Source organism: Ovis aries, chromosome 20 (assembly GCF_016772045.2).
Source record: "Ovis aries strain OAR_USU_Benz2616 breed Rambouillet chromosome 20, ARS-UI_Ramb_v3.0, whole genome shotgun sequence".
In the NCBI taxonomy this organism is placed as follows: Eukaryota; Metazoa; Chordata; class Mammalia; order Artiodactyla; family Bovidae; genus Ovis; species Ovis aries.
The window spans coordinates 31,008,675-31,034,494 of NC_056073.1; the positions used below are offsets into that span (position 1 = coordinate 31,008,675).

At 37.5% G+C, this 25,820-nt stretch overlaps 1 protein-coding gene and 1 long non-coding RNA gene across 5 annotated transcripts in view; one reads left to right on the forward strand and one right to left on the reverse strand.

Moving 5' to 3' along the window:
• The window catches only part of LOC132658266 (uncharacterized), an 81,412-nt gene extending 76,620 nt beyond the window's left edge, over positions 1-4,792 (reverse strand). The window contains exon 1 of the long non-coding RNA XR_009597645.1: positions 4,300-4,792. This is a non-coding gene — a long non-coding RNA (uncharacterized LOC132658266). The remainder of the gene's footprint in view (positions 1-4,299) is intronic.
• Positions 3,422-25,820, forward strand: part of SLC17A1 (solute carrier family 17 member 1) — a 98,731-nt gene continuing 76,332 nt past the window's right edge. For 3 of the 4 annotated variants that reach the window (XM_060403419.1, XM_004019091.5, XM_042236812.2), the window contains exons 1-8: positions 3,422-3,648; positions 4,902-4,986; positions 11,331-11,503; positions 18,763-18,996; positions 19,768-19,855; positions 20,188-20,274; positions 24,671-24,789; positions 24,893-25,057. In XM_060403419.1, the coding sequence (XP_060259402.1) occupies positions 4,953-4,986; positions 11,331-11,503; positions 18,763-18,996; positions 19,768-19,855; positions 20,188-20,274; positions 24,671-24,789; positions 24,893-25,057 (900 nt within the window). In that variant the 5' untranslated portion in view covers positions 3,422-3,648; positions 4,902-4,952. The remainder of the gene's footprint in view (positions 3,649-4,901; positions 4,987-11,330; positions 11,504-18,762; positions 18,997-19,767; positions 19,856-20,187; positions 20,275-24,670; positions 24,790-24,892; positions 25,058-25,820) is intronic. The other variant, XM_060403420.1, reaches the window with a different exon arrangement.

Below are 25,820 nucleotides of genomic sequence, written 5' to 3' on the forward strand. Positions count from 1 at the left end.
AAGATAATTAAGAACCAAGGTGTTCAACATAAGGGGAAAATGCAAGAGTATAAAATTTAACTTTTTAAAAAATTGCTCTAATATTCAGTTTGATTTGGAAATATTAGAATTTATTTATTTTTTCTAAAAAATACTTTTTCTGAGTTCTTCCACTGAAATAGCTAGATGCACCCCAATGCCCAGTATGTGGTCTCTTAATATTGTTTCCTTCTGAAAGGAACCAGCACTCCTTCAGAAAGTCCAGGTCTGGGAACAGAAAATATATGAGGACCCTAGAAAATATTGCATGCTAGAAAACAAGCTATCCAAGATCACTAGGGTCATGTCATAATGACGTAGGAGCCAGCTTGAAGGGACTCCTGCTGGCCAAAGAAGAGATAATTTAAGCATCAAAATAGAGTAAGGACTGTGATTCCATGAGGTCATTTTACTTAGTCATCTTTACTAAGGCATTGAATTATTATTACTCTGAAAAGTTTGAAATACTTATCCTGACTTTCCTTTTAAATCTGTATTTCAGGGTAACCAAATATTTGACTAGGTGAATTTCCTATTTTGTAGAAAATTGCAGCTCATAAATGAAGGCACAGTAGTATTCTAGAGTCACCATTTTGCAATTTATAATGAAATAACAGTTCTAGGTAACATTCAGTTCAGTTCAGTCGCTCGGTAGTGTCGGACTGTTTGCAACCCCATGAATCACAGCATGCCAGGCCTCCCTGTCCATCACCAACTCCTGGAGTTTACTCAGGCTCACGTCCATCTAGTCAGTGATGCCATCCAGCCATCTCATCCTCTGAGGTCCCCTTCTCCTCCTGCCCCCAAACCCTCCCAGCATCACAGTCTTTCCAATGAGTCAACTCTTTGCATGAGGTGGCCAAAGTACTGGAGTTTCAGCTTTAGCATTATTTCTTCCAAAGAACACCCAGGGCTGACCTCCTTTAGAATGGACTGGTTGGATCTCCTTGCAGTCCAAGGGACTTTCAAGAGTCTTCTCCAACACCACAGTTCAAAAGCATCAATTCTTCGGTGCTCAGCCTTCTTCACAGTTCAACTCTCACATCCATACATGACCACAGGAAAAACCATAGCCTTGACTAGACGGACCTTAGTCGGCAAAGTGATATCTCTGCTTTTGAATATGCTGTCTAGGTTGGTCATAACTTTTCTTCCAAGGAGTAAGCGTCTTTTAATTTCATGGCTGCAGTCACCATCTGCAGTGATTTTGGAGCCCAGAAAAATCAAGTCTGACACTGTTTCCACTGTTTCCCCATCTATTTCCCACAGGTGAAAGGTTGATAAGTACTTTGTTAGTGGATAAGTCAAGCTGAGAATATCTGAACACACTGATCAGTCTTACTAAAAGTGAGACAACCTGCTGTGTTGAAAGCATCAGACACCCTTATGAAGTACTCTTTTCCTGAATCTAACCAACTCTCCATACTCAGAGTAATAAGGATGTAAGGGGATAAAGAAATATATCAAATGACATAGGAAGCAATTAGTCAAATCAATTATGAGAATAATTCTGCAAATGACTCTTTTGTTGTACTGTTTTAAATATCAGCAAATAGAAAATGTGGGTGAGTGGAAGGATTGTTATGGAATTAGACCTGAGAGCCACAACAATTAAGTTTCATTTGTGGATCTTGTTTGGATCCTCATTTAAATAAATAGAGTATAAATGAATAACTTTGAAGCAATTAGGAAAATTTTCATGATATTAGATGATATTAAGGAGTTATTGCTCATTTGTTAGAGGTGATGATGGCATGTTATGTTTTCCCAAGTCCTAATGAATTATATAGCCATGCTGTACTTTTTGTTGGAGAAATGACATGATATAATACAGAAAACCACTGTTGGGTATGGTATATGGAAACTCAAATGGCCAAATATTGAAAATTGTGGAAACTGGTTAATGGGTCTATGGTTATATTAGATTGATCTACTTTTTTTCCTACGTGTTGGAAACTTTCCATAATAAAGTGTTAAACTTAAAAACTTAATAAGGAAAACACAGAATCCAGATGTAGAATTCAGAAGCAATTTCGAAGGGTATCACAAAGCAGTATAAAGCTTTGGGGTCAGCAAACAGAATGAAGGTTCCCTCCTGGGTAATCAGTACCTAGAACTGGGGATATTGACACCAGATGGGAAGGTTGTTTGCTTAAAACATGGACATTAAACAACTGTTGACTTAGGACTTTCAGTCAATAAATGGGTCCCTTTCCCAGAAAATATCAGAAATTGACAGCCTTTGTGTCAGATAGGACAAATAGTAAAAACATCCTGAAAGAGCCAGATACAAATCAGCACAACCTGGGTTTCATAAAAAGAAAAAAAATCAGGTGAATATAACAAGGTATCAAAGACTCTTGGGCAAATGAGTTAAAGTTTTCAACATTTTTAAAAATATTTTTATTGGAGTATAATTGATTGACAATGTATGAGTTTCAGGTGTGCAGCAAAGTGAATCAGTTTTATATATATGTATATATACATATAAATTACAAATTGTATATACAGCCACTCTCTTTTAAAATTCTTTTCGCATATAAGCCATTACAGAGTATTGAGTTCCCTGTGCTACACAATAGGTCCTTATTAGTTATATATTTTATATATAGTGGTGTGTATATGTCATTCCCAATTTTCCGATCTATCTCTCCCCCACTTACCCTCCAGTACCCATAAGTTTGTTTTCTATATCTGTGACTCTACTTTTCTTTCAACATTTCTTTAGAGAGAAAATAACTTGATCATGTTATAGAGCATCATCTATGTGCCAAACATGTATTAAGCACTTTGAAAGCATAATAAATTTTAAAATGCTTCAGTATGTGAGAAATTATAGTGCACAATTTTTGATTTCAGGGCTTAGATGTCCCTATCTACTCAGTATCTTGTCTTCAAAGAGTTCCAAGGTAAAATGCTCCCAAGTACTGCTATAGATGGGAGGCTGAACCAGGAGAACTTAGAGTAATCGCAGGGGAAGCCAGGAGGGAATTCATAGTCCTCAGATAACACACCTCAGTAAAATGCTCGTCTTCCTGAGTAGCTTGAATACCAAACAGATGTGACCTTTGGAAGAGATGAGAGGGGACGGGAAGAGGAAGGGGAGAGGAAACAAGAGGAGAGGCAGAAGGGAAAGGAGGGAAGAAGGAAGGACGGAAAGAAGGGAGGGAAGGAAGATGGGGCAGAAAGCCAGTAGGACATTTACAAAGCATTTAGAACACCATAGCATGCCTGTCAAGATAGCACTGTAGACACGGAACTATCCTCAATCAAAGAACCCTGGAAACTCTTATGGGACGGGCAGGTTATGCCTCCTGGTAGAGAAGGAGCCTGGGGGGGTGGCAGGGCGGGATGGGGTCAGGGGGTCTGTCTATTAAAGTCATGAAATGACTGGCAGATTTCTAGGTTTCTAGTCCATTGGATGATTTTAAGACTCCCTCCCCTCCCCTGAAGATTCAAGGCAAGAATGTAAGTTAAAAATTAAATTTTTAACTTTGACCTAGGGAGATCAAAGGATATGGTGAAGGATTTAAGTGGCGAAATTAGCAAATCCAGAAATTCAATATTTTTTAAATTTGAGAGGAAAGTCTTCACAGGGCAAAAAGGAATCGCTTTTCTGTCCTAAATCAGGTTAGTAACTATATGCTTATATATTATTCATAAAGTAAAGTTTAGAATTAATTCTCCAGAAGGATTAATCAGGAGGGCTTCTATTAGAAATTTTATCAAAGCTATTTAACAATCTGGGGAAATTTGGACGGGGGAGTTGGACAAAACATGTGTTTTTATAGATTTTTCACAAGGGAAAGAAAAAAACATTCCTAGGGATGAGTTTGAGGTGGACAGCTATGTCAATAAAGGAAAGAGAAGTGTGTATTGTGTGGTGTTTAGTCCTTGTGTATGTGTGAGTGGCGTGGAGATTATGTGTGCTTGTGGCGGTGGTGGTGTGTGTGTATATGTATACTGAAATAAATGGCAGCCCCAGATGACCCAATGAGTAATAATGGTGGTTGACAGACTGCTGATTTATATATACTTTGCAAACCCAGCCTTAGAAATTTTAAGTATTTTTTGGGCATCTGATGTCATACATGCTGATATAGACAAAACTCTTTGACTCACCCACTTTGTCGAGCTTCCCACCAACAAATGCAGACCTGGCAGCAGGAGTCATTTTGTCCAGGGTAGTGAGGAGAATGATTTCCCTCTCCTTGTAAAAGCATTTTTAAAAAATCTTTTAGCTCTACGAAGATAGAAGAAAAACAAAGAGCTGTATGTTACCTTTAATTCCTTTTCTGACATCCTTCTTTTCTTTTTGTACATCCAAGTTTGTTGATTAGTTGCTGAATCATGTCTGATTCTTTTGCGACCCCATGAGCTGTCCTTGGTATTTCCCAGGCAAAAATACTGGAGTGGGTTGCCATTTCCTTGTCTGGGGAATCTTCCTGACCCAGGAATGGAACCTGAGGCTTTTGCTTCATCTCCTGCATTGTAGGCAGGTTCTTTACCGATGAGCTACCTTCAATAATCTGCTTCTGTCTGAAAAGCTTCCTTTCACATTCCCTACAGGGTAGATTTCCTGGCAATGAATTCTTTCAAGTTTTGTTTGACAGTCTTTCTCTTTCACTTCGGAGGGATATCTTCACTAGATATAGAATTATGGCTTGGCAGGATGTCTTGTCTGCTTTTTAGAGTTTTCAGGTTTTCTGTGTATTTTGTAATTAACAAAAATATCATAAAAGTGAAATGTCAAAACAATGGGTACTGGTATGACAAAGCAAGTTTCCCTTGGATTAATGTTTTAAAGCAGAGAGAGGTGCTAGGTGGATTTTAACCAGTTCTTACCTCTGTAATGCTGATGTCAGTATGTTTTGCACTTGCAGGGGATAGCAAACAAACCCTTCAGCAAGAAGAAAAACAACCATAACATCATTATGCAAGTGGATAACCAGGTCTCTCCAAGGAAAGGTAGAAATTATTCTCTATGACATAGGCTTCCTTCTCCTTAAACAGGGCACTATTGATTCCATGTGAGACGACTTTGTAAATAAACGCATGGACTAAAATGTAAAGCGTCTTAGAAATGTTCAGGAAAGGAGGTGGGGGGTGGGGGGGAATATCCCTGCCATGATTTTCCATTAGAAAAACCCTAAATAAAATAACCCATGTACCAAGGTTATTCACACTGTTATTTTGATTCTTATACACCTGTCAGTTTATCACTTGGTGGAGAATGTCAGAAAGAGGGGGGACTATTTTGGTTCTATCTCAAGAAGAGAGAGACAGATACATGGATGGAAGTGAGGCAGGATGAATGTTCTTGAGTCACTGCACCCTTCAACATAAACAGCTGGATATTTACAGGATATTTTTTAGATTGTTTATCTTAAGCAGGGCAGGGGAAAAACAATATGGAATTACTGCTATCAGATTAGAGTTATAGCTACATTATGGGGGACAAAAATCCTAGAAGAGAGGGTGGGCAACAAATTGCATACTTTTTCAATTTATATAAATGTTAGTGGCCTATTTAATTTTATATTTCTTCTTGTGTCAATTTTGATACTTAATAATTTTGGTATTTTCATATTGTTCCTTTGTATTCAAATTATCTAGTCTAGTGTCTGTGTGCTCAGATGTATCCAACTCTTTGTGACCCTGTAGACTGTAGCCCACCAGGCTCATCTATCCATGGACTTTTAATTATATGTGAACATATAAAAGATATAAACATATATATATGTATATAAAATTGATTTCTGCCTTTATGTTTAACATTTACTTCTTTTTAGGATCTTTTCATTTTCCATTGTTCATTTTCCAAGTCTTTGAGTTCTCTCTTTTTTAATAAATATGTTCTGAGGTGTAGAATTTGCTCTTTCCAGAGCTTGACATGTAGTATCTTACTGTTACTCAGTTCCAAGCACTTTAGAACACTCCTTGTGATTTCTCTTTTTGTGTGTGATTTCTTTTTTTGAGTTTCAGATTTTTCGTTCTTTGTTTTTATTGACATATAGTTGATTTACAATGTTATGCTAATTTCTGCTATACAGCAAAGTGACTGTTAAACACACATATACATTTTTTTAATATTCCTTTCTAAACTCCTATGATTCCTTTTTCTCAAGACTGATTTTGAAATAATTCATATTCTTTCTGGAGCAATGTAGAGAAAAGAACAAAACTCAGAAGGGTATCCTTAATTGACTATGACAAGCCCTATTCCACACATGGTGAAGACAGCTTCCCCTTTGCCCTCTAGAGGCTTTTTTTCTCTCATCTAGGAATTTTCCCACTGTTTCCTTCCGATTTTCAGGTCTACTTACTCCCCTTTTGCTTTTGAGAATTTTAGAAAGGATGAGATTGTTTAGAAAGCTTTGAGGCAAGTCATCTCAGTGTGCATGTATACATGTGTGGTTTGAAATGTTTTGCAGATGACCCAAGGCCAGTGAGTTTAAAGGCAGAGGAAGGGCTGGGTAATGATTAAATTTCTAAGACATTTTTTTCTTCCTTTTGCTCAGTCTCAAGGTTCAAACAGGGCAAAAATTTTTGCCTCCTGGAAAAGGTTAGGAGGCAATGGATTTTCCCCTCACTGACTCAGCAAGTCTTTGGCCTCTAAACATTTCAGGAAAGGGTCACTTACTAGACTCTTCCATTGCCAGGGCATTGGTATCTGATTCCTGTTGCCCTATTTTCTGGGAGGCAAAAAGCAACCTGAGATCAAATGTCTTCAGGGAAAAATCTTCCTTCAGTGATCAGCCTATGCCTTGAGGACTCTGTGTTCACAAAATCTTTGGCCTGAGTATCTCATCTTTCCTGCCAGATCATTCACACTTTCAATGAACTGTTAACTTTAGATAAATTTTTATCTAATATTCTTATCTGTTTACAAAGGGAGATCTGTCAAGAAACTAATTTTCCAGGTACTAATGTTACTTTTTTCACTTAATAATATATCTAAATGGAATCCTACAGTTGTACATAAAGAGCTTCCTCATCATTTTTTAAAGTTGTATATGAATTTGGTATGACTATATTATAACTTAACCAGATAATTTATTAGATAACTAGATAATTTAACTAGATAAATTTATCTAATTTATTTAATTAGATAATTGCTGATTTATCTAATTTAAAATCTACTGTTTCAAACAATTCTTCAAAAATGTACAATGATACAAAATTCAAGTCAGTGGGATCATTGAAAAAAAAACTTATGTAACTAAATAGACTCAAATATGTAAAGCAAAATTAACACTATTTTTAAAAGGTACAAAAATCCTAATAAAACATTAGCAAAACAAATTTTTTTAAATTTTTTAAAATCGCAAAAACTAAGTCCAATCAATCCTAGAAATGAAAGAATAGTTTTCTATTACAAAGTAAATAATTGTCATTCAATACAGATTAAAGAAGAAAACTATATGATGACTCATTAGATTAAAAAAAATCTTTATGAAATTAACACTCATTTCTGATGAACACTATTAGGTAACTATGAATATGTGATGGATAGTACTCTGAGATGGCCCCTTTGCACTCTTGGGTGGAACCAAAGGGCAGAGGATAAAGCAGAGAGCTCAGAGGGTAGAGCCAAGGGCCCCAAGGATTATCCCCAGGCCTCAAGAAAAGTTCAACATTTGTCTAACTGAACTTCAAAACTCTTATTGATCAGTGACTTCTTTTTACACTCCATTTCTCCCCTTTTTGAAACTAGAGTGTCTGTATCAATTATCCTATGCCTGTCCCACTGTTATAAGTGGAAACATTGCGAGTGTGTAATTTGCCTCTCTAATTTCACAAGTTCGCTGATAGATACTATTCCCATAGTGGGTTACTTTTAGAAGCTTCATCCATATTTTTTTAAATTTTGTAAATTTGAGCTGACATTTTGATGAGGATTTGGACTTGAGTTGATAGTGTAATGAGATGAGACCTTAAGGAACTTTGGGTTGGGGTGAGTATGTTTTGTATATGGCATGAACACGGATCTTCTGGGACTAGAGAGTGAATTGTTCTAAGACTGCCCACAAGATTCTGGCCCCTGGTATACATACACCTTCCTCCAGTTATTTAAGCAAATGCCAAGGTAGGTGCTGCTTGAAGGGATGTTGCAGATCTAAGCACGGTCCATAATCAGCTGAGCCAGGTAGGACTGATCTAATCACAGGAACTCTTTAAATCTGGATCTAGAGGTCAGAGAGCAGCTAGAGAGATTCAAAGCACAAGAAGGATTTAACAGAAATTCTTCCTTGCTGGTTTTGGGGACAGAGGGGGCCGTGTGACAAGCAGCATAATGCACAACATCTTAAAACTGAGAATAACTCTTAGTTGACAGTCACCAGGGAAATAGCAACAGAAGTACAACAACCACAGAAAACTGGACTCTTCCAATAGTTCCTTCCAGAGAACCTCCACCTGAGAACTCATCTTGCCTGATCACTTGATTTTAACCTTTGAGACCAGGAGTGAAAATCCAACCATATCATGCTGAAACTTATGACCTGCATAACTGTGAACCTTTTATTAAAAGGGTGCCATTTTAAGTCATTAAGTTTGTGAAAAAATTTTAACACAGCAATAGAAATAAATACACTTCACAAAGCATATCTACAACAGAACCTCCAACAAACATTATCCAAAATGTAAAAACATTAGAATTACTCTATGTAAATCAGGAACAATGGCATAAAACCAGAACTGCTTGATACAATCAGTAGTATACTCGTGGTTCTGATGCAATGATACCATGAAGTAAAAGACAGAAGGATAGGAAAAGAAGAGATAAAATCATAATTTGCACATTCCGTACACAGAAAACCTCTCCAAATTAGGAGATGAATTTTTAGAAACAAGATTAACTTTTGGCTAGCTACCTGGATATAACATCAGTAATTAAAAGTTAAATTTATTTCTTGGAACTTCCCTGACTGACCAGTGGCTAAGACTCTGAGCTTCCACTGCCTGGGATGCAGGTTCAATCCCTGATGGGGGAACTAAACCCCTGCTGCATGGTGTGGCCAAAAAATTATTTCTTTATACTAACCACAGGCAATTTAAAACCTCTACTGGTTTGTAATAATGGAGGTTCCATCCTCTTTTCTTTCAGGCTTGCCAACGGATGTGCTTTTGGATCTATGCCAATCTGATACGTGATCATAGTTTCTCTACACAATTTCTTTTGATGTATGTGGCTGGGGCATTATTCTGCCTACTACATATCCTTTTTTTTTTTTTTTTTGTCTTTTTAAATTTTTATCTGCACCGCAGGGCATGTGGGATCTTAGTTTCACACAGGAGAGATGGAACCCACAACCCCTGTGGTGCAGGCACTGAGTCTTAACCACTGGACCACCTGGGAAGTCCAAAAATGTCCACATCCTTGCCAACACTCATTTCTTACCTTTTTTGATAAAAGTCATTTTAACAGGTGTAAGATGCTATCCCATTATGGTTTTGATTTGCATTTCCCTAATGATGAGTGAGCATTCTTTGGCTTTGCCTTTCTTTGGGATTGGAATGAAAACTGCCCACGACTGAGTGACTGAACTGAACTGAACTGAATGATGAGTGATGCTGAACATCTTTCCATATACCTCTTAACTACATGCATGTCTTCTTTGGAAAAATGTCTCTTCAGTTTGCTCATCAGATTTTTTCGGTTTTGCTTTTTTAAAATTTTTCCTGTTAAATTGTGCGAGTTCTTTTTACTTTGCTCAATGTTATGTGGCAGCCTGGATGGGAAGAGAACTTGAGGGAGAGTTGATACATGTATTTGTATGGCTGAGTCCTTTTGCTGTCCACCTGAAACTGTCACACTGTTTGTTAACTGGCTACATCCCAATACAGAATAAAAACAAAATTGAGTTCTTTTTATATTTTGCAGTCTAACCCCTTATCAGATAAATGATTTGCAAGTGTCTTCTCCCATTCAGTAGGTTGCCCTTTCATTTCGTTTATAATTTCCTTTGCTGTGCAGAAGACTTTTAGTTTGATATAGTGCCCTTTGTTCATTTTTGCTTTCTCCGCTTTTGCTTTTGGTGTCTTATTAAAAAATCATTGCCAAGACTTATGTCAGGGAATTTACCATCTATATGTTCTTCTAGAAGTTTTATGGTTTCATGTCTTGAGTTCAAATTTTAATCCATTTTGACTTAATTTTTGTATATGGTATAAGAGAGTGGTCCAGTTCCATTCTTTCGCATGTGATTGTCCAGTTTTCCCATCAATATTATTGAATATTTTAATATTTATTGAAGTATAATTACATAAAATAAAATATGGATCTTAAGTATATATTTAGATGTGCTTTGAGAAATGTATAAACTTACAAACAAGACTCATAGAACATTACATTAGTTTAAAGTCCCATGATGTCCCTTTGCCCTCCTTACCAAGAGGGAATTATTTAATATCTAGCCACATAAATTAATTTTGCCTATTTTTTGAAATTCATAGAAATAGCATGCATAAAAATGGTATTCACTCTTTGGTGTCTAGCTTCTTTAGCTGAGCAAATGTTTGTTGGGATTCATCCAGATTGTTGAATGTATCAGTGTTTCCTTCCTTCATATTTCTGAGTAATATCCATTGTATTAATATACTACAGTATGTTCATCCATTCCAAAGATCCAGCTATTTTAAATAAAGCTGCCATGAGCAATTTGGTACAAGCCTTTTGTAGATATATATTTTTATTTCTCTTGAGAAAGGCCATTTGTTGAAAAGACTAATATCTTCCATTGAATTGCATTAGTGCATTTATTCAAAAACATGATCATATGAACTCCCTATTTTCTCCTATAGATGAATTTGTTTGGTCTTACACGAACACTGCATTGATTACTGTAGCTTGAAGCTACCCCAAATACATTACTTTTTAAAAAATTTATTTATTTTGATTGGAGGCCAATTACGTTACACATTACTTTTTTTTAAAATTCAACTTTCTTCTGCAATGTGCACATATGAGTTTCTCAATCAAACTAGTCATCTAAGTTTTAAGAATAAAGTAGTTTACTTGAGGGAAGGTCTTGTTGGTTATTCAGGGGACTTTTTTCCAAGAGTAACTCAAGGTGTTTTTAAAAATGTTCCCTTTAAAATAAACATTAGGAAGGCCACTTATTAGGAAGGGCCACTCGGAAATTTGGACCCCTAATGTTAAAATATGTTTTTTTCCTCAGCTGTGTTAACAATGGATATTTTCTGGCCCTTATTAGGAAAGGCCACTCGGAAATTTGGACCCCTAATGTTAAAATGTGGTTTTTTCCTCAGCTGTGTTAACGATGGATATTTTCTCTCGTACATTCCAGTTCCATATTTTTGTTCTGTTCGTTATGGAATCGCTGTCTTCCTGCTCCTCTGTAATGTTATAATAATGTCACAGCGCGTGTGTATGAGCCTCACAATGATAGCCATGGTGAACAGCACGGAGCCACATGGTTTGTCCAACACCTCCACAAAGGAGCTCCAGGATAACATAAAGGTATATCAAAAATATTACACACAGTCATAAGTTTAAAATCCTATCTTGCTAACTAATTTGTGTAGAGATTGAATGTTATCGTAATTGATATGATAGTAATTATTCAAAAAAGAAGCTCATGTCTTGATCTACCTCATCAGTAGTAAACCTAAATGAAGATGTCCCATGACTAAAGTATGTCTAAGTTTAGACAAGAGAAAAAAGGAAAACATCTTTAATGAGAAATAGAAATCAACACATTTTCTTTCTTATTTATGTTTTTAACTTACAGTATATTTACATGTTTTGTTAATTTCACCTACAGAAGGTAATGGGTTGATAACTATCTGTCAGAAGATGTAGTACAAAAGAAATGGAAATAGATAGGAAAAAATATTTTTTCACTATACTTTTCTTATGTCCCTTTTTTAATACATAAGCAAATAAAATATTTCCTTATTTTCACCCCTATTTACATTAAGAGTAATGCTCTATATGTAATGTACTGCACCCTGATTTTTTTTTTTAACATAAGCATCAGAACCAGGTCTCAGATTTGACACATATGTAGGAATTCCTACAGGGAATTTAAAATAACTGTAATTAATATGTCAAGGGGTCTAATGGGAAAAGAATACAATGCCAGAGAGGTAATGTCAATAGAGAGGTGGATATTATTAGAATAAAAAAAGAAATAGTAGAAATCATGGCAATTGTAACAGGTATAAAGAATGCCTTGATGGGCTCATATGTAGTATCAACACAGGTGAGGAAAGAATCAGTGAACTTGAATATATGAACTTCCCAAGCTGAAATGAAAAAGATTAAAAAATAAACTAAGCAGAACATCCCAGAACTGTGGACAATACCAAAAGGTGTAACATGTGCTTGATTAGAATATCAGAAAGAGTAGGAAAAATGGAAAGAAGAAATATTTGAAAAATTAATGGCTGAGAACTTTTTGAAGTTAATGGCAGACACCAAACCACAAATTCAGAACAACAAACAGGACAAATACTAAAAAGAAAATTAATCAAGAACAACAAGAATTACCACCCAGACATACGTATTTAAATTGCAGAAAACTAAGACAAAAAGAATATCTCAAATAAATCTGGAGGAAAAAGACTACAGAGGAACAAGGATAAAAATTACAGAAGATTTCTTATCAGACACCACTCAAACATGAAGAACGAAGTGAAATTTCTAAAGTACTGAAAGAAAAAAAACTTGCCCAACTAAAATTCTATATCCTGTGAAGTTACACATTTAAGAATTTAAGAAGTTGTATACTTTATGACAAAGATTAAATACAGTTTATTGTGTCAACTGTACCTCAAAAAATCTATCAAAAATCAATTTTATTCAAAATTTTTTTAATTCTTGAGTATTCCATTGCCTTGGTTTAAATATCAAGACCCCCATTTTCTAGAGAAATGGCTACTCACAAAAGCTGTATTTTATTTTCTTCACTGTAGTAAAAGAAGGGGCAGCTCAAACTGAGAAGCTTGAACTTTTCTTTGGCACATTCACCAACCCCCTCCCCTTCTCCTTCCTGCCAGGAATCTGCTGCTGTAATCCAGGAGAACTGACCTTCTTCAAATAAGAGTCATAGAAAAGGAATTCAGTTTTCTCCTCTACAAAGGTACTAGATGAAGAAATCGAATAGATAATTATTCTCAAATATGAAAACTCACCAGATTATTTTCCCAAAGAAGATCTAAATTGTAAACTTAAATTATAAATGAACCTAAAAACTAGCAAAGTAACTAAAACTAGGGAGGGAACACTATAGTGTCGCACATTTAGGTACTCAAAGCCGAGATGGCCCGGTGATAGAAGTCTCTGCTCAGATAGCGGAAGAATGGAAAAAAAAAAAAAAAAAGAAATTGACAGAACTAATACTAGACAGAACATTTTAGAAAAGAAGGCAAATAACAAAGAAAACGAGAGAACAGAAACCAAAGAGAGCGCAATAAGGGACACTGAGTATAGAAAAGAAAAGGAAGGAAGATGAGAAAGTGTTACACATAAATGAGAAATATCCTCTGTCTTCCCTCTGCTAAAACAGCCATATATATATATATAATTATTTCATTTTGTTTAAAATTTACCAATCTGGTAGAAATTCTGTGATAACTTTAAAATTTATTAATAAATGTATACATTTTTATATTTCTGTGATCTATATTTATTGGTCATTACCATTTTTTTCTCTTATAAGTTACCTTATAAGGACCCTTAGTCCATTTTACCTACTGGGATATTATCTATTTTTTCATTTATATGACTCATATAGATGTATATATATTTATTCCTAAGATTTATATAGGTTAATTTACATATTTATATACAGAGTACTTTATTTAATGATAACTAGTTAATGGATTGAATATGGAAATACTCAGGTTTTATTCTTCTGGTGTAGGGGATTTCATCTGAGGTGAGTGGTTTGAATTCAACTATGATGCCCACTTTTCTTCTTTTTCTATCCTCCACTATAAAGAGTGATGGCTTTATGCCATAAAAAAACCCCAATATTCTGAATAATTTGCACAGGGAGAGTCGAGCAAATGTGTGCTGAATCACCTGATATGGGGAAAGGTGAATATTGATTTCCTTGGGAAAATACCTGTCATTTAGAAAAATATGGCAGAGCATCTTGTTCCATCCTCTGAGTAACCTCCCACCAATGAAAAAGATCTGGAGCTTCCATGACCACTTGGCTACTGTATAGAGGCCCCTCACTATTAGCATTCAGTATACTCAGAGTGATGCTTCTACCAAATCACTCATGGAAGTCCTTTCTATCAGACAAGACATCACTATCTACAGCTATAGGATGACAGGGATTTGAGAAAGGGAGACAAAGGATGAAGGGAGCAAGATAACAGTGACAAGAGAGCAAACATTCAGACTCCTACCTAGTTGATTATTTCATAGTCAACCAAGAGTTCCATTTAGAACATACATTCTTTATCTAAAATAAACAAATTATGCGAGTGCATAGACAGTTTAGAGAAAGGGACTATCTTAGACATTTCCAAAGAAGTTTTCATCTTGTCCTCACCTACTAAAATTAAAATTTCTTCCTGTGCAGTGAGTCCAAAAATACTGCAACCTCCTCATAGTGCAAAATGTAAGTTCAATATTAAGAATTTCTTATGTCAGGTTTAATAAAGCAACAAAACTATGCAAGAACCCCTAGCCAAAACCAGCAGAGGAATTCACTCCTGAGACAGACAACAAAACATGCTGCATCAGAGCCAAGTGAAAGAAGAGGAATGGCCTTTTTTCCTTTATTATCCCATTCAATTATTCCCATAGTTCAGCCTGAGAACATCTCTTCATGGTTTGATATTCTCTCTGTTGCTACTTTGCTCTCTGGGATCAGTGTGTGTGTTGTTAGGGGGATATGTTGTTTTGTCAACAAGGTTAGCTGAATATAGAAAAAGGATGAGAAGGGGCAAGTGGAAATTAATAACTGCAGTAAATGTAGTTCTACATGGTATTCTACAGAGGAGTTTGCATCTATTAGTAATATTTAAGAAATAAGTATTAGAGATGTTGAAGGTGAACCTGTAGAAATTTTCTGGACTCACCTCCTCCTACAGACACACCAAATATACAGATACCTATGGAAAATTTTCCTCTGGGAAAAAATCAAAACCTGAATACTCCTACACATCAGGAGAACAAGAAAATGCCCATTACCAAGAGGAAATGCTGAGACACAATCTCACTGCAAACCCCTGGCAAGGTGACCCAGCAAGACACCCCCCTCAGGAGTGAAGAGTCTGAACCCTGCATTGGGCATCATCCCTGCACCTGAAAGATAAGCCACCCAAAGGTGTAGCTCTGAAAGCCAACAGGGCTCACAAACACAAGTCCCACAAGGGTAAACGGAACTGAGAAATGGTTCTTAAATGGCTTGCCCATGGACTCACCTACCCCTTGGCACAGCACGGAAGCAGCTGTTTGAAAAGCACCAAGACATTCTATGAAAGAGGTTTATTTTCTTACCATAAACTGTTGACTTGAGGCACAAGCATCTAATTTAATACACATCCAGGGTCTTCTGGGGTTCTTTCTCTTTGGGGACGGAAGCCAGTGAATGCTATCCTCGTGTTCTCTCTTTGCTGTACTCCAGAGAGCCAGTATCTCCCAAAGGGACAGCTTTACATTCACCTGGCACTCTTGTTCTGGTGCTCCATTTTTTTTTTTTTTTCCTTTTTAGCAGCTGCTCCCTTGATCACCTGGCTCTGGTGGCCAGCAGGGCTTGACAAAATTAGTATCTATTTGTGATCAAAATTCTCAGCAAGTGAATATAAAGGGAACATGCTTCAGCAGAGTAAAGATCAGCAATGTAACAAGGCCACAGATAACATCACACCTAATGGTGAAAATCTGAAAGCTTTTCTTCCAATGTCAGGAAAAAACAGTGATGCCCACGCCCACCACTTTTATTCAGCTTAGTATTAGAAGGTTTCACTGGTGCAATTAGGCAAGGTTAAAAAGGAGGGGCATCCAAACTGTAAAGGAAGAAGAAAAATTGTCACTATTTGCAGATGACATGACATTACATATAGAAAATCCTAAAGACTTCACTAAGGAAACTGTTAGGGCTAATAAATGAATCTGGTAAACTTGTGAGATACAAAATCAATATACAAAAATCTTTTGTGTTTCTATGCACTAATAAAAAACTGGCAGAAATAAAATTAAGAAAACAATTGCATCAAGAAGAATAAAATAAAAGCAGGAATGCATTCAATCAAGAAGGTGAAACACCTATGCACTAAAAACTATGTGACGCTGATGAAAGAAACTGAAGAAGATACAAGTAAGTGCAGAGATATTTTGTGCTCATAGATTGGAAGAATTCATACTGTCAAAAAGTCTACAGATTAGATGTAATCTTTATCAAAATTCCAATTACATTTTTTACACAAATAGAACAAACAGTGCAATTTGTATGGACCCAAAATAGCCAAAGCAATAAGAAAGAAAAACAAAGGCATCAACCCCTCTGATTTCGAACTATATCCCAAAACTATAATAATCAAGAAAGTATGGTATTGATATAAGCACAGACACGTTGATCAATGAAGCAGAGTAGGTAGCCCAGAAATAAACCCATACATAAGGTGGGCAATTAATCTATGACAGAGGAGTCAAGAATTTACCATGATGAACTGACAATCTCTTCAATGAATGGTGTTGGAAAAACTAGACCCCTATCTTATAACAGACACAAAAATTAACTCAAAATAAACCCAGATTGGAGCATAAAACCTAGAACCATGAAACTAAAAGAAAATATAAATGAAAAACTCATTGACATTAGTCTTGGCTATGATTTTTTTGGATTTGACATCAAAGTCAATGGCAACAAAAGCAAAAGTAAACAAGTGAGACTACATCAAACTAAAAGCTTCTGCATGGCAAAGGAAACCATCAACAAAATGAAAAGGCAACCTACTGAATGGGAGAAAATATTTGCAAATCATGTATCTGATCTGGGATTAATATTCAAGATATATGAAGAACTCATCTAACTCTATAGCAAAAAAAAAAAAAATCCAAACAAAAATGAGCAGAGGATATAAACAGACATTTTTCTGAGAAAAACGTCCAGTTTGTCAACAGGCACAAGAGAATGCATTCAATATCATCATGGAAATGTAATTCAAACCCATAAGATATCACCTCACACCTGTCAGAATCAGTTCAGTTCAGTTCAGTCGCTCAGTCGTGTCTGACTCTTTGCAACCCCATGAATCACAGCACACCAGGCCTCCCTGTCCATCACCAACTCCCGGAGTTCACTCAGACTCACATCCATCGAGTCAGTGACGCCATCCAGCCATCTCATCCTCTGAGGTCCCCTTTTCCTCCTGCCCCCAATCCCTCCCAGCATCAGAGTCTTTTCCAATGAGTCAACTCTTCATATGAGGTGGCCAAAGTACTGGAGTTTCAGGTTTAGCATCATTCCTTCCAAAGAAATCCCAGGACTGATCTCTTTCAGAATGGACTGGTTGGATCTCCTTGCAGTCCAAGGGACTCTCAAGAGTCTTCTCCAACACCACAGTTCAAAAGCATCAATTCTTCGGTGCTCAGCCTTCTTCACAGTCCAACTCTCATATCCATACATGACTACTGGAAAACCATAGCCTTGACTAGACAGACCTTAGTCGGCAAATATGGATATCTTGTCAGAATGTATATTAGCAAAAAGATAAGAAATATTGTATTGGCTAAGATGTAGAAATATGGGAACACTAGTGCACTGGTGATATAATATAAATTACTACAGTTGTCATGGAAAACAGTATGTATGAAGGTTCTTCAAAAAAAAATAACCGTATGATCCAGCAATTCTACTTCTGGGTATTTATCCAAAGAAAAAGAAAACACTAACTTGAAAAAATATCTACAGCCCATGTTCATTGCAGCATTATTTACAATATCCTAAGTATTCATGAATAGATAATATAAATGTGGTACTAATATTTAATAGAATATTACTTGGACATAAAATATGAAATCTTGCCATTTGCTGAAACATGGATGGGTCTTGAGGGCCCTGCACTAAGTGAAATAGATCAGACAAAGACAACTACTATATAATTTCATTTATATGTGAATTCTAAACAAAACCAAGCTCCTGGACACACAGAATAGGTTGGTGGTTGCTAGTAGCATGGGATTGGGGAGGCTGGGCAAAATGGGTAAAAGGAGTTAAAAAGTGCAAACATCCAGCTATAAAATAAGTTATGATGGTGTAGCATATGGCACAGTGACTACAGTTAAGAGCACTATCTTGTATAGTTGAAAGTTGCTAAGAGAGTAGATCTTAAAAGTTTTCATCACAGCTAAAACTAGAACCATATGTTGTCATGGATGTTGACTTACTGTGGTGATCATTTCTCAATATATGCAAATAGCCAATCATGTTGTACACCTGAAACTAATGCCAATTGCATCTAATTTTTTTTAATAAGTTTTAAATGTCTATGCTGTGCAGGTATGAGAGGAACAGATGATGCCCTTTATAGCAAGGACTTCGTTATAGTTGAGGATGCCAATGATAAAACATAATTACAAACAGAAAATGATGTTATCAGGAATAAATAAATCATATAACAGAGGAGATTAGGCAGAGGGCAGATATTTACATGGGGTAAACTGGAAGACTGGAAGACCAATTTTCCCACATTCCTGAACATTATAGAAAATGATTTGCAGAGTGGCTAAACCCATCTCCTTTTTTCTTTCAGAACCCTGTGTATAACTGGAGCACTGAAATCCAGGGGATCATGTTAAGTTCCATCTTCTATGGTGTACTCATCAGCCAAATTCCTGCAGGATATTTATCTGGAATATACTCTTTAAAGAAAATGATTGGTTTTGCATTACTTTTCAGCTCTCTATTTACTCTGCTCCTCCCACTGGCAGCTGAATTTGGAGAAATTTTGGTCATTATATGCCGAGTAATCAAGGGAATGTTCCAGGTATAAAGATAATGCAAAATAGAATATTACTCAGCCATAAAAAGAATGAATTTGATTCAGTTCTAGTGAGGTGGATGAACCTAGAATCTGTTATACAGAGTGAAGTCAGAAAGAGAAAAACAAATATCATATATTAACGCATATATATGGAATCTAGAAAATGGCATTGAGAAGCTTGTTTGCAGGGAAGGAATGGAGACACAGACGTAGAGAATGGACTTGTGGACCCAGTGGGGGAAGGCAAGAGTGGGATGAATGGAGAAAGTAGCATTGACATATATGCACTGCTACTGCTAAGTCACTTCAGTCGTGTCCAACACTGTGTGACCCCATAGATGGCAGCCCACCAGGCTCCTCCGTACCTGAGATTCTTCTGGCAAGAACACTGGTGTGGGTTGCCATTTCCTTCTCCAATGCATGAAAGTGAAAAGTGAAAGTGAAGTTGCTCAGTCATGTCCGACTCTTCACAACCCCATGGACTGCAGCCCACCAGGCTTCTCCGTCCATGGGATTCTCCAGGCAAGAGTACTGGAGTGGGGTGCCATTGCCTTCTCTGCATATGTACACTACTAAGTAAGAAATAGATAGCTGGTGTAAAGTTGTGTATAACACAGGGAGCCATATGGCTGATTCACATTCTTGTACAGCAGAAACCAATATAACATTGTAAAGTGATTTTCTTCCAATTAAAAATATAAAAAGATAATGCAAAAACTAGAGTTTAAATTCACAGAACATGTCAGAAATCAAATGTTCTAATCATTCTTTCAGGGGATAACTTTAACAACTCAGCAAGTAATATGGATCAAGTGGGCTCCTCCCTTGGAACTAGGCCGACTTACTGCTCTGAGTTTGTCAGGTAATGACTTAGGGCCTAGAATGTTTAATCCCATTGTCATCTCATTGTAGCATGTTCTGCCCTAGAACCTAAGAAATATTGCGTTTTGAACTGTCAAGTGCTTTGGAAACCATTCACACTTTAAATATGTGGAAACTGTCTAGGACAGAGAAGAGGTGTCCTTATCTCTAACAAGAGCAAAAAGAGAAGAAAGCAAATAATTCATTATTTTCTTCTGTTTGGTATTATATGAATGTTTCACTAGAAGTTGTTCACTGCCACCATGAAGCTACGTTATCTCCATTTCCAGATGCCTGCATTCATTAGGGATGTTCTTTGTGCCTTCTGATTAGGACTTCTACTAGGACCCTGCATTGTCCTGCTTATCACTGGATTCATCTGTGACTCCCTGGGATGGCCCATGGTCTTTTATATTTTTGGTGAGTCTCTTTCTATAAAAATCCAAGTCATTATTTAAAGGTCTAAAAAACCTAAAAGTAAATGCAAAATTTAATAATTTATATAAAGTTAACAATATTAAAAATAATAAATCACATTGAGGGAAAAAGAGCAGTCAACATTCATTAATTTCTTATTGCAAGCAAGACGTCATGCTCAGAACTATACATGCATCATTGTACATAATTTCACAACTCTATAACATCAGTGCTACAGAAACATATCCCTTATGTAAACTCATGGGGAAAGGGATGATCAGAACAGGTCAAACATTTGAGTATACTATGTATACTTAATATTCCAAGCATGATTTGGTATATCATCTTATGTGAAAGTGAAAGTTGCTCAGTCATGTCTGACTCTTTGAGACTGCATGGACTATACAGTCTCCAGGCCAGAATACTGGAGTGGGTAGCTATTCCCTTCACCAGAGGATCTTCCCAACCCAGGGATCAAACCCAGGTCTTCCACACTGCGGGCGGATTCTTTACCAGCTGAAACACCAGAGAAGCCCAAGAATACTGGAGTGGGTAACCTATCCCTTCTCCAGGGGATCTTCCGGACCCAGGATTCGAACTGGGGTGCCCTGCATTGCAGATCAATTCTTTACCAGCTGAGCTACCAGGGAAGCCCTATCATCTCATAATCAAACACATTAGTTTCTAGAGTGACACATGAAATTCTCAACAAACTGGAATAAATGAAAAACTATAAAGGACTGGGGTTTCCAGATAAGTTAGAAAATCACTTTCAAATCTTGATTTTAAATTTGTCAATAAGAGACTGTGGATGAGTGCTTTTATGCTCATTTGATAGACAAATAACAATATAGAGGCTTAATGCAGAGGGATCTATTTGTGAAGTGATTATTTAAAATGGTATAAAGATGTGGCAGAATCACAGGGTTAGAGCAGTGATCTGGTGCTAGCAAAATCAAAATTAGCTAGAAGCTAATACCATCCCCAGGTCCAAATGGGCAAGCAAGGGAGTAGTTGAGGGGAATTTACTAGGAGAGAGTCCTGTAGAGGATATCTACAGGGTATCTACATTGAGAGGACCTGTGACTTTTCATAAAAGGGAGTATAGACTGAGGCAATGCTGGGAAAGGTGATAACTAGAGAAAGAGACACCCTAACCTCATTCAAGTCTCTCCTTCTAATCTTCTGCTTAGGCTTTCTTCTGCCCAAGTCTATCTGGAAAGCAGAGGACATGGGGGCCTGTTGATGTTCATTCAAGTCAGCCATCTGTGGCCAAAGCAGGGTAAAGAAGGGTGGAGAATGGATCTACAGGGAGCCTCCAATACCCACAGGGAGCAACTGGCCAAGCCATAATGTGAAAATACGTCTTCCATCCTCTCAGTTTCACTGCTCTTCATCACTGCCATTAGTCATCAAATGTTTTTTCTGTTCCTTTCTCTTATTCTCTTTCTGATATTCCCACTACACATATATTGCACCATTGTAGTTGTCCCACCATTGTTGGATATTCTTTTCTCTTTAATGCTTTTATTCTATTTGCATTTCAGGTTTGGAAATTCACATGGACATTTCTTGAAGTTCAGTGATTTTTTTTCCTTCAACTGTCTGTCTATTAATGAGCCCATTAAAGGCATTCTTCATTTCTGTTACAGTGTTTTTTAATTTACAGCATTTTCTTTTGATTGTTAGAATTTGTCTCTCTACTTACATTACTACTTATCCTTATATGTTGTCTTTTTCACAGGCTCTTTAATCATGTGTTAAATTCTTGATCTCATAATTCCATACCTCTGCTAATATCCGAGTCTAGTTCTGGTGCTTGCTCTGTCTCTTAAAACTGTTTTTTTGTTGTTTTCGTTTTTTTCAATGCTTCGTGGTTTTCTTGTTGAAAGCTCAACAAAATACACTAAAATGAACTGAAATAAATAGCCCTTCAGTGTGAGGTTTTATGTTTTACTGGCTACAGGTTAATCTGGCTTACTGTGTGCTCTGTTTCAGAGGCTACAATTTCCTCCAGTATCTTTGGTTTTGTCTTTCCTGTAGTTTTTTTAGTTTCTCTAGAGACTTCTTAAATAAGATTTGGGACATGCAATTCTGGATCCCACTAACATGCAAGGTTTCTTCTGATATGGTGGTAAGGTGTGTATGTGGTGAGACAGTGTCCTGTGGTCTATGATTTGGTCTCAGGGTTTTGGTGAGCCTGTGCCCTGAGCTTCACCAGTTCTTCTCAGTTTTGTTTTTTCCCCCTCCTTAAGTGAGACAGGAAGAAGGGTCTGGAGTTGGGTGTTGCCCTTTCCTTAAGTTGGTGAGGCTCTGATAAAATAATTTCCCCTTGAGTAGTTTTTGTGAAGAACAGAATGCTCTAGATGTAATTAAAAATGGTTACTTTCTCCATCTTCTCCTAGAAGGATTAAGAGATTTTATTCTTATATTCACTGTGAGAATCTGGCAGGTCTTCTGGAAATAAAACTCACAAAAGTGTGAGGGGTCTGCTTAAGCCTGGGCCCCCCTCCCACCCAGACCTTTCATCTCTCAAACTTGTCCACACTGAACCTACAGTAAACCATCAAATGCTAGGTTTTCCTACCCTGCTACTGACTGGTTCCACTGGAGTTTTCTGTTTCTGGGCTTCTGTTCTGGGAACTTGTAATTCTCTGCAACTGTCTGTCTGTCTCTCTAGAGACAGGAGGGCAGTGGTTTGCCCTGTGACCTCAATTCTCTACCAGATCAAAGAAGCATTGTTGATGTTTATAGTTTCATTTGATGATGACTTCCAAACTCCTTATATGCCTCCCAAATGTTAGAACTGTCCAAGCCTCGATGCCCATAAATCAAGTTGAATTTCTTCAGTCCACATTTGACCTGAACAAGTACCATCAATCAACCCAACAATACCATTCTTTCCCTGGTGCCTGTACCTTTGACTCCATGTGCTGAACCTCAGTGATCAGGCATTTCCTCCTCATCTGAGTCGCTGTGGTCCTGCTCTCCCTGCCTTGGACTTCATCCTTCTGGCCATTTCCTCTCAATCTCTTTTGCAGAGACTTGCAGAGATTCTCCTCTTCTACTTGCCACTAACTGTTGTCTTCCTTCAAAGCTTTTCTCCAGTCTCCTCCTTTACAGCTATTTTCCCTCTCTAGACAACATCATCTATGCTTAAGTGTCAGTTACCGCTTACTAACCATGTGCCCCTGAGCAAGTAAGTAGACCTTTCTGAGCATCTATTTTCCCATTTTTAAAGAAAGCTAATAGCATCAAATGAATTTTCTAAGGATTGACTACAGTAATTTAGAGAAATATATTGTATTTCCTGTGTATTTATTAGGTGTTCATGTCTATTTACATTTTGCCTTGGGTTTCGGCACTTAGGTCACAGAATGAGGTGGAAATGGTATACTGTCAAACTATTCTTTTAATGTTGTCTTAAAGTGTGTTGCAGAAGTCTGAGATCCTACAGTGGCTCCAGCTTTCCACATGGTCTGATCTCATTACCTCTCATCCTCATCCATTACCATCCTCACCTTGCTTGCTGTCCAGTGACACTGGCTTCATAACTCTGGCCTTGGTACTTATTTCTCCCCCAGCCTGGAGTATCTGTGTCCACACTGATGTCCTCACTTTCCCTGAACATAGTGCTCCTTTGTTCCTCTCCCCATAACTCTCTTCCCTAGCTCTTGTCACTGACATTTATTACCTTTTGCTTAATTACTATTCGCTATCTCTCTCATCCATTAGAAAATAAACTCTGTAAAGGCAGGGCATGTGCCTGCTTTATTCACTGCTGCATTCCCATGACCTAGAATGGTACATGGTACATAATGGCATTTAACCAGTATATTTGTCAAATGAATGAATGCATTTCTGGAAGCCTGACTACTAAGCAATATACGTTCCCTATCCTAACAGAGGATTCCTTATGATCAGATCATTAGTATAAAAAAGTAAAAAGCAACAAATAATTTGGCAGACTCTTATGGGACTTGGACAATCCTGAAGGCCTAGGCTGCATCTTAGGAGTATGGCTAAGGCCTACTTCTCAAAACCAGGTGATTGTCAAGCCCATATGAGCCCAGTTACACCCTCCTCTCACAATAGAACACATTAAGAATCTGTAGAGATGATGGCCTAACAGCAAGGAGACCCAGCTATCCTACATGGAGAATAATAGAGGCTAAGAAGTCAGAAGAGGCCAGAGGGTTTGCTACCATTTCTGTAAAATTCGCTCTGGAGAGGCAGGTGTGGATACAAATAAAATTATGAAAAATGTAAGCCTTGTTGCAAATTTCCAAAAAGAAAGAGGAGGTCCTGGTTCTCAGACCAGTAATGAAAAATACCAATTTGGAAAAGAAACTCACTACAGACAGAGCAATTTCAATTCTAATTTGTCCTGCTCTGATAGGTGCTTGTGGCTGTGCCTTAAGTGTTCTCTGGTTCATTCTGTTTTATGAGGACCCAAAGGACCACCCATATATAAGCATCAGAGAGAAGGAATACATCACATCCGCTCTCACCCAGCAGGTAGAACCCACATGCTCCACTTTGGTATCTCCCAGATTCTGTGCCAAATGAAATGTGTTCCAGCTTGACCTAATGTGCTAATGATTAATGGGTTCCCTTCCAGGTCAGCTCAAGTACACTCATCAAAGTGCCCATCAAAGCTATGCTGAAGTCTACTCCACTCTGGGTCATTTCCCTCTGTAATTTTGCTTTTTTCTGGTCAAATACCTTCCTGAGTATTTATACGCCAATATATATTGACTACAAGCTTCATGTTGATGTAAAAGAGGTAAGTACGCCTTTTCCTCTTCACTTTATGAAGGGCTTTGTGCCAATGTCTTTGTCTCCCATGACTCTAGTCCTAGCTCTTGCCTGTTCCTATATTATTTGGGCTTTCAAAGTGGTGCTAGTGGTAAAGAACCTGACTGTTAATGCAGGAGACAGAGAGACAAGGGTTCAATCCCTGGGTCAGGAAGATCCCCTGGAGGAGGGCATGGCAACCCACTCCAGTATTCTTGCCTGGAGAATCCCATGGACAGAGGAGCCTGGCAGGCTATAGTCCATAGGTTCTCAAAGTCAGACATGATTGAAGCAACTTAGCACTCATAATATTTAGCTGATGTTCTTTACCTAGAGACTTCACCATTTCCAATTATTATGTTAACATTGCCCAGAACAAAAGGTGTAGACATCCTGTCTAGCACTCCCACAAAAATACATACCACCCATGTTCCCACAGATTCCCTATCTCCCATTCCCTATAATAACAACCTCTGTGTATTCCTTAAAGCTCAATACCATTGTTCCCTGCAGGGATGGGGATCCTCCCCTGAAAGTCAATTGGCCAGAGTCTACCACCCATCACAGCTCATACCAATCCTCTCCGTGGGGGAGAGGCAAAGAATCCTGTAAACCCAGGACTCATGTCTTGCTCTGAAAGAACTGGCATTCTCCTTGCTTTTCTGACTTGAAAAAGTACAAATGCTTGAAGCCTTCTGTTGCTTGATGCCATAATAACCAGGAAAGACTCCTTTAGAAATGGAGTCTGGGCT